The sequence below is a fragment of the Cardiocondyla obscurior genome, linkage group LG04 (genome assembly GCF_019399895.1).
Source record: "Cardiocondyla obscurior isolate alpha-2009 linkage group LG04, Cobs3.1, whole genome shotgun sequence".
Lineage (NCBI taxonomy): Eukaryota > Metazoa > Arthropoda > Insecta > Hymenoptera > Formicidae > Cardiocondyla > Cardiocondyla obscurior.
The window spans coordinates 8,952,469-8,962,343 of NC_091867.1; the positions used below are offsets into that span (position 1 = coordinate 8,952,469).

Consider the following 9,875-nt stretch of genomic DNA (forward strand, 5'->3'; position numbering starts at 1 on the left):
GAAAAAGAGATGTCAATTTCGTAAACATGTAAAAACATGTTATTTTATATTTAAATAACCAATATTGATGTTGCTACGCAAATCGATTAATTTTTAATAATCTGACGTGACGGAAACTCCTGTTTATCGTTTGAATGGACGAGCCAGCCACGAAAATCAAAGTCTACAGCATTAATTATCGTTTCTTGCTTAACAAGTTATTTTTCCGCCGAGTAAAATTGCTCCGCGAAGTGATAATTCCTCAGGGTTCAGCGTGATATCATTAAAGAAAGCAATTAAGCGTTCATGTATATCGATTGTTGACACGGATTTATCTAATTTTATTTACGCTTAAAAAGAAGTCATCGCTCGATCGACCCACGTCCCAACGACGCAATCCTCATTAATACTATAAGCACTAATTATAAAAATTATAAAATTAAAGTCCTTTTAAAAAGACAAATTAAAAACTGTCTCTAGTTCGGAATGGCAATCTTGCTCTGCGCGCAATTTTCCTGAAATTTAATTTTGCACTTACTTTTTGCACCCGCAGAATAACGAGATGTAAACAGTACATTTTTAATGCAGATAAGAAATTTAAGTCAAAGGTATTTACTTCGGCTGAATAATTCTTACTACGATATAATTGATTACACGGTAGATTATTCGAATTACATGCGTATATTCGCCGCCGGGAAGCTTCATTTTTGTCGATACGTGCACATTGCCTGGAATTTACGTAACTACGAACGGCGACAGATTAACAGTGCAAAGTACGATTAATATCCGCGTATTTGACGCACACTTCGGCGCACAAACGCACTTTTACGGACAGCGTAGTTTCAACGTCCGCGAGCTGGATTCACGTCATCGCGGTATAACGAATAAATATTTACGCACTCGTCTGCATGCCAGCTGAATGCGGCCGAGGGAATTTTTCTCCTAATCAGACGCGACTCTTTTCTCTTTTTCCTTCTCAAGGCGATCGTTGCTAAACGCCGCCGGAAAAAAGAAATCCCCCGAGATGTCCGAAAGATAAAATTGTTGAGGCGACGTAAAATATGAATGTAGAAATTTTAATAGGCAGTAAAAGCGATTGAGCGATAAGCCCGTGATATACGGTCTCCCTGTACCGGTCTCCACCGTCGTAATCCAGCGATAAACCGCGTGCCGTAATTATATAGACGCGGGGACCAGCTCGGGCACGCTGACCGAGGCACGCCGATGTAGAATGCACCGGGCACCAAGCTCCCGCCGGATAATTAGCAATTTAGCCGAGCGGCGCTTCGTGTGGGTTGCTTTACGTGCCGGCGAGGTAAATCACTTTGCAGCCTCGGCCCGAAGGTCGCCTTGCACGGAGGCGCATGTAAATGAATGGGGATTGGATAGGGCAATGTAACAGGGTAGCAAGGGTGGCCAGGAGTGTTTCAAGGGCTCCTTCAAGGCTAAAAGGGGAAGGAGGGGAGGGGGGGAGCACGGCAGTCTGTCGTTCATATCATTAAGACCCACGTTATGGCGTGGCTGCCCACGCGCGAGCTACGAGCGCACCTCCACGTTCGATCCCCCTTTCTCTTCCCATCCTTTCCTCCGCCCTCCTCATTTACATCTTCGGGGTAAACAGCCGCGCGTAATCCCGCACGTTTGACTAATTAATTGATTAATGCGCGAGAAGGAAAACCGGTTTTGTTCGCGGCTTTTTCTCGTAAAAGTACTGCGCGCCGTAAACGCTCGTATAAGAGAAACACTGTTTTTCAATGTAGCACGCCGCCGTTAATTGCGCATTTAACGATACAGATTTAATTATGGGTTCAATTAAATTCTAATTCCGCAAGCAGTGGCGCTTGGATAAAAGATTCCTTATCGCGAATGTCAAGGAATTACGTTGAAAAGCCGCGAGCGGTCGAGATGCTTGGAAGTCGCGATGGGATCTGGGCGTAGATTTTATGCGCGGTAAGCGACGGCGTTTCGGGAGCGCAGCTCCCGGCTGTACCGCTCAGCTGTCATTCATACTTTTCGTGGTAATCACGATGCAATAGTCGTACGATCCGCCTATCAAGCCCGCAGAAATAGCCAGGAGTCCCGCGGGCCTGGGGCACGTTCGGCGGTTTTGCAATGTTTTCTAAGTAACTGCGAGAGAGGTTTCGGGGGTGCGAGGTATTAGGAATTCACGATCGTGCAGGAGGACGATTTTCACCCCACGGGGGTGAACTCGCGAAGGGATGTGCTGGGGGATATGTGAGGCTTCGCTTACGCAGGCACAGCCCCGGGATCGGCGGCACCCCATAGGGCGGTGCGCGCCAATTCTATGGCGTGCTACCGGCTCTCGACCCACCCGTATATCGATCGGTTCGACATATACCTAGACCGGAAAGCAGCCTTTGTATTATCCTGTCCACTACGCAAAGCCCGTTTCGTGTCTTATTTCAATGGGCCTTTCAATGCAGCTGGTGAACGACGGTCTCGCTACCTTGTGTTAACCAAGCGTATATACCTGGTTGCTAAAAAGCTGAAAAAACTTTAGCTGAGAGGGCAGTCGATACATTCTTTCTTACGAAGGCTAAGATTGAAAATTGCGCACACGTCAATCGCACCCGCATAGCCCGGCTTCTCGACGTCGATAAATCAATCTCGTCGCAGGTCGTACCGTTTTGCTCTCACTTGCGAATACTCTCGTGACAGTCTCCTTAGCTACTCGCGTTCGCGACACCGCACCTTGACAACGCGAAGAACACGCTACTTAGAACGGAGAAAAAAAAAAAAAATGAGAACGCTTTAACGAGCACTTGAGCGCCTTTGATCTGGTTTAATTAGCCGCGAGCCTCTGGATTACTGGATTTATCGTCTGGTATCATCCAAGAAGAGACGCGCTTCCACGAAAAGGCGGCTGCTACAAAAAGGGCGGTCCTTTTGAGAACGAGCCAAGAAGAGACGCTACCCTGCTGAACTCCGTAGCAACATCGCTTCGCTTAACGACCTATACCTCGAATATCTGTTACAAAGCGCCAGTCAGCTTAAACAGATTCTTTCACAAACTCAACATTTTGTAAAAATTCATCGAAACTGGAAAAAAAATTTTAACTAAAAAAGCACGATTTATAGTTAATATTAATATACATAATAAATGAAGAGACTCGCTCGTCGAAAGAATACGTCTTCTTAATTAATATACGGACGAAGATATGGCAAATGAGCTGTTATAATTATTTTCACAAAAGCTGATTGTTTAAAAAAAAAAATAATGATAATAATGAGAAACTCGGTGCGTTTGTATAATAGAAAAAGGACGTGGAAAACCGATGTCGAGACCTTCCTTTCGTTTTCCCATCTTGAAACCGGACCGCTCCGAGAGAACTCCCAGTTAAGCTCTAAGAGTAGTGGGGCAGAAACACGAAGTTCAGGCGGGTCAGCAGAAATTTGAGTGATTAGTGCGTGGTCGATCAGTGGACTAGAGATCATCGGAGGCGCTTGGCCGTGACCGTGTCATCGCCGTGACGTTTTCTGAACGTCTCAACACTTTGTCCCGGTACAGCAAGCGTACCGGAGCACTCGCGATCGTAGAGAAAGTTATTTTTAGCACTCGCTGCGATTTATTTAATTAACGGTTATTTAAATAGGAAAAGTGTTAAACGGATTTTTTTTCTTTTTTTTAAACATAAAACTAATTAAAGATTTTAGAAAAACCTCGAGGCTTCTATATAAAAGGTTCGACGTTAACGGCTTGAATTAACACTGTTAATTAGTGTGCCGTAAGATCAGCTGCGCGCGCAATTAAAATTTCATTTATTTTAAAACGTTCAATATCGAAACCGCCGCCGACGCGAGTGCTATCATTGGTGCTTTTGCGTCAATCGATTTTTTCGTTATTATTACTGTTTATCGCGCGGCTTACATTGTAGCTGGCAGTAATGAATTGCACCGTCGACGGGACAGGCATCTAGAACTCACGAGATTCTCATAGAGTCGACGCCAAGGACGTCGCAACGAATTTCAACAGCGTTTAAAGCGAAAGTGTTCGTTCAACTTGCTGGGAGAGTTCCGAAGATTCAGTTTCCTTAAACGTTTATCATTGCCAATTTTTGGGAAAGTAAAGTGACAAAAAAAGAAAAAGACAGTTTTATTACATCGTCGTCTGTAATTATTTTTCATACGGACATTAAAATTAAGTTGATATTGAACTGTGATAATTTACTCAATATATCGTTTACCAAAGAAATTCTTTTTCACCTGCGGCTGAAGAAATGCAAATGTTGTGAATATAAATTTGCCATTTGATGAAACGGTATGTGTAATACGAAAAATATTCTATAAAGCTTTATAAGAAGTGTAAGTTATACGTATCTCAGCCTGAAGATTGTAAACATCTGTTTGTGCGAAACATTTCAACATGTCTTTCCTAAACGAAACTTTGCTGGTGTTGGCGTATACGGCCAACATGATGGCTACCTTACCCGAAAAGACAGACCTGAAGAATATTAGCGTTGCTCAGAATGTAACTACCACGACCTTATCACCGGAGGAAATGGAAAATAAATTCGACTTTGACGATCGTAAGTATCAGCTCCAAAAATTTGCTTATAATTTTTTATAAATAACATCCTTCTATAACTTATAAATATATTCGTAAAAAAAAAAGATAAAAAAATTGTTTTAATAAAAAAATTAATAAAATTAATAAAGAAAAATGTATTACTGTCTTTTATATAATTTAAATTTTTTTTAATAAAAATATATTTGATTAATTTAAAATTTATATCGGAAAAAGACTTAAGAACGTACTCGAAAGGCAAAAGTCGGAAAGGATTGTAAAGAAAGTGAGAGTTAATATCTTATGCACGTATATGTATATACGGTCACGTGCGGTCGTATACTGTGTCGATCATTAATCGTCGATCCTCAACACGGAGACAAAACATCAACGGGGTCTTCGAGGAACTGATAGAGCCCCGGAGATATCACGGACGCGCGATAACCTCTGAAGAATCCGTAGTAACGTCGGTTGCTCGGAACGTTGGTTGATATTAGTGAAGGACGGTGAACAAATCAGTTAGATATGTATGCCAAAATATTTGCCATTGACGAAACAATTCTACGTTTTCATAACGTGAGTAACGACGATTTCGTAAAAAAAATACAACTTGAGAATTATCCGAAATCTCCCAACCTTGTTTTATCTGCAATAAATTATCTCGTCGATATAGGTAATTGGAAAGTTGATTAAGAGGAGATAAAACAATTTAAACGCTTTTGTAAATAATTCACAAGAATAATATAATAATAAATTATATATAATATCATTAATGAAATTAATATATAATATTTTCAATTGCAGTGCATATTACATAATAAAATAATAAATATTTAAGACGTCTAGAATGTACTAACTCGATTGTATATAAGTGTCATTTGACCCAAAGATGTAATCGATATTTATACGATACGTTCTCGTTTCTGAATGTTCGTATATTAGATTTCAGCCTGTTGAGGACTCTCAAAGCAGAGACGATTATCTTTTCTACGTAAAGACTTCATAATAAATCAATAGTTGCTTGATTTATATTAAAAACACAATAAATTGGTTTTCGTATTGCGAATTAAATTACAATCTTTTTATGATAAAAATCAAAGAATAAATATATATATATTTTTTTTTTTTGTTAATTAGAATGGTACATGTGGCGATGTTACGAGCCGTACGGTTGCTTTTATATCGGAGCACCATGGTCAGGAGAGAATCGACCGGTGTCTACATTTCCCGCACGACCGGACAGCATTAATCCTCGTTACATTCTTTACACGCACGAACACGCTGAAAAGCCTCACGAATTAAAAATCGACAGCTTCGAGACTGTCCGGAAATCGCCTCTGAACAAGAAGAATAATTTATATTTCATTATCCACGGATTTCTGGATAATGGAGATAAAACATGGGTTTTGGTAAGTTTAAATATATAATAATAATATCGATAATAACATCGAACAATTTTATATCAATTTTTTTCTATACAAAAAAAAAGAAATGCTCTTGCACAATTTAATTAACTTTTAATTCAACGTGAATAACGTGTCATGTTTCGTTAAAAAAAAAAAAAGTTTTTCGAAAAAGGACTGCACAATTATAGTTGCGATTATTGAACTTTTTATTCCCACGAACTTTACGATAGAGAATGATGAAGGAGCTGCTAGTGCGGGAGGATTGCAATGTCGCGATAGTCAATTGGCTCGCCGGGGCTGGACCACCCTACACCCAGGCGGTGGCGAACACGCGTCTGGTGGGCGCGATGACGGCTCGCTTGATCGCGCAGCTGATCGAAGTCACGGGATTACCACCCTCGAAGATCCACTGTATAGGCCACAGTCTAGGCGCCCACACTTGCGGCTACGTGGGATACCACTTGCGGAGTCGTCACAACTACAAGCTGGCTCGAATCACAGGTAAAGCTTTACGATAAATCGTTGACACAAATTGCGCGGATGTTAAATGTATGTTACCTATACCCGCCGGGCGACTGTTTTCATATTACGCGATACAAGGTAACCGTCGTCTGTGCACAATAACCATTAGGTCTTTACACGGAGCGGATGAATAAGCAGGAATGAAAAATGATTGATTAAATAATCAACCGATTACGTGAACGACAAGAAAGCCGGGCTTCTTTATAAGAGGTTCGAGAAGCGGTTGCGAGAGAGGAAAGTGTCAAAAGTCTCTTTATGCGAGGCTGAATAAGCGATTGCAAAAAGGAAAGCGCAGAGTTAGTGAGAGGAGGAGAGAAAAACTCTTCGAATAGACTCGTGAAAATATGCGAACGAAAGAAGAAGGCGCGGTCGTAACAACACTTTGTTTTTTTTCCTTCCTCATTTTTCTATTTGAAATCGGTCAATGTCGAGCGGGTTTCTCTCTTGTGATCGCAAGCAGCTCGGAGCATTACGAAAATAGCCGATTGAATCGCAGATGATCAGGATAGCAGTCCCCGCAGAAGCGGCTTGCTTGAAAAGGTCCAGCGGGTCGATCTCGCGCTGTTATTAATCACGTAAAAGTATAAATAAATATAAAAACGAAAGAAAAAAAATTAATCAATTTAATTAAAAAATTATTACTAACGAAAGATGAGATTTCTCGGGTCGGAACGTCATTCGTGATTGTAAAGTCATTTTAATCTGTACTGCGAGAACGAACGTTTCTTCAAATTTTCTACAAGAAATTTTTCAGAAAAATTAATTCAATTATTAACAGCTGAATTACGTAATTATTAATTGCGTATAATTTTCTAACAACGACAATCAAATAAAAAGTAATAAAGAATGCTTAACGCAACGTTTCTATTGTCCTTGCTATGTGAATAATTAGCGGAACTTTTTTCAAACGCAATCGAGCAACGATACCTCTCACTGCGAACAAATACCTGGAACGATTGTCGTTACGGCAAAACGTTGTAAAATTTTATTTACTTACCTCGCACTTCGCTACGTTTTACGGTATCGGCGGATTTATATAATGCGCGATATCGAGCGGTAGAACGAGCATACATCGGTTCGGAATTCCTTCTTACCTCGTGGTATGCGGAAATTGGAAAATTCGGGGCATAATCGTTACATAAAGAACACATCGTTCTCTCCTCTGCGTGATTCTCCGTCGTAAAGCCGCGCCGTTATTATGCAACTTGCGTTATCAATGACAAACCGATCGGAAGTGCGCGAATCCGAGTTAATCAAATCGGTTAAGCGTAGCCCTGCGGAACCGTTCGCCCCCCCGGGCGGAATCAATGAATTCGAACGCACCCGATCAGAAGTGGAGGGGCTTGGTCGTTACGTAAGCTATCGATCCCATCGGGAACTACTAGGATAGCAGAAGAAGGCGCGAAGTGTGTTAACAAGGGCGGCACTGAGCCTTTCGTCGTTGATGGCAGACCCGCGGAACTCGCTGAGGGATCGGTGAATCGACGGTCCTTTCGCCACCACGAGGCAAAACATCCCCTTAGCGAGAGGGTGCCCGGGATCCGCGAATACGGTCGGCGGCGGACGAGAAGCGTGGCTCCTGGACACGTCCGGAGACGCGATTGCGGTAAACAACTAGAATAAGAGAGCAGGTTGTCTCAAGAAGTGGCAGGATAACAGGAGAATAGGCCTCGTCCGAATAAGGACGAGAAAGATAATGGGGTATCATCAATCTCAAGCGTGAAGGAACGCGTCCCGAGAATAACTGTCGAGGCGAGATGCAAGTCGTCGTCAAATAATCACCGCGCATAAGTAGACTTCCACGTGGGATATCTCAAACTCGCCCTCGCAACGACGGTTTTTTCTTTCTTGCGAAAAGGCTACGCGCTATTACATATTTAATTATTTATTAATTTATTTATTGTAATGTAACAATAACCAAATTAATTCTCTTTTTTCTTTTTTTTTTTTTTTTAATGTAATCGGCGCCGCAGTTACGTGATTCTCATTAAACGTCTCGTGCCGATTTTAGCCGTTAATTACGTTAACCTTTGCCGTAATTCTTTCTGTCCAGGCCTTGATCCGGCGGAGCCGCACTTCAGCAATACGTCGCCGATGGTCCGGCTGGATCCGACGGACGCGACGTTCGTGACCGCCATTCACACCGACTGCAATCTTTTTATCAGCGGCGGCCTCGGCATTACGCAACCGGTAGGACACATCGATTTCTATCCCAACAGCGGCCGCAATCAGCCTGGCTGTAACGAAGGCGTACTCAATTCCATCACCTTGGAACGCGGCAGTTTCTTTCGCGGTAAGTTTCCCAACCGCTTTACCGCCGCGAGGCAGTCCGGGTCATATTCCTTCGCGCTAAAATCCACCCACTCTTTCAGGAATCAAGAGGTTTCTAGGATGCAATCACATCCGCAGCTACGAATACTTCATCGAAAGTATAAACTCGCCGTGCCCGTTCTTGGCAGTTCCGTGCGGCTCCTGGGACAAGTTTCAGGAGGGCAGCTGCTTCGACTGCGTGAACCAGTACTGTCCCAGATTCGGATTGGACGCTCAGCCTGGAAACTACCACGCGTCTGTGTATCTGATGACTGGAAAAGACAAGCCGTTCTGCAGTTAGTAACGTTATTCATTTCTACTAAACTTTTAACCCTTTGATTTGTTTAAGCGACAGCTCGATTAAAACGAAACAAAAATTACAGAGGCTCACTACAAGGTGACGATAAACATTTCGAAAACAGACGAGAGTCTGTTGTACGGAGGGGAGGTCGGGATGTTCGTCGTACGTGTGATCGGCTCGAGCGGAAGGAAGACCGAAAGGATGCAGCTCAGTCCGACCTCCAAGTATTACGAGCCCGGAAGCACGCACACGATCGTCTTGCCCGGCGACGTTGTCGGGAAGCCACACTCGTTGGAGATCACCTGGGAATATCAAACGTCGGTCTTCAACCCGCTCACGTGGAGGTTGCTGCATACGCCGCGGGCCTACATCGATTCTGTGATCGTCAAAAATCTGGAGACCGACCACGGGTGAGAAACTTGCTTCGGTTCGCTACGGCGAATGGCCCGGATATCGTACGTTACGTTAGATCCTTGAAACACGCAAAGTTTCGTATGTATTATACGCAACCGTCCTTGCCGCATGCGAGGCTTAAGGAAATAATCGTAAATCCCTTGCAAGTGCGCTATTTCTCACACGCCGCGTCTTTTATTAGCTTTCCGCGGCTTTACTGCCGCGCGGCGGCTTGTCCTCCGCGCCGCGGCTTGTTCTCCGCGCGATCTTTATTATGCGCGAATGTTCCAACGGCAGGCATTTTTTCTCGGAAAAAAGAAAAAAAAAAGGTTTGGAATGAGCGCAATGAGCGTCATAAATGAGTCGCTGACATTTATGAAGTAGGACGTGCATAATGAGTGAATAATTACACAGCGTTTTGCGCAATTACTAAACAGAG

General features: G+C 42.9%; 1 protein-coding gene across 4 annotated transcripts in view; it reads left to right on the forward strand.

Annotated features, from left to right (window-relative positions):
- LOC139102015 (pancreatic lipase-related protein 2) overlaps nt 1-9,875 on the forward strand; it is a 75,574-nt gene that overhangs the window by 64,604 nt on the left and 1,095 nt on the right. For 2 of the 4 annotated variants that reach the window (XM_070655627.1, XM_070655626.1), the window contains exons 3-7: nt 5,642-5,913; nt 6,141-6,411; nt 8,486-8,725; nt 8,805-9,038; nt 9,126-9,453. In XM_070655627.1, the coding sequence (XP_070511728.1) occupies nt 5,642-5,913; nt 6,141-6,411; nt 8,486-8,725; nt 8,805-9,038; nt 9,126-9,453 (1,345 nt within the window). Of the gene's footprint in view, nt 1-3,381; nt 3,503-3,875; nt 4,527-4,652; nt 5,081-5,641; nt 5,914-6,140; nt 6,412-8,485; nt 8,726-8,804; nt 9,039-9,125; nt 9,454-9,875 lie in introns of those variants that run through there. The other 2 variants (XM_070655624.1, XM_070655628.1) reach the window with 2 other exon arrangements.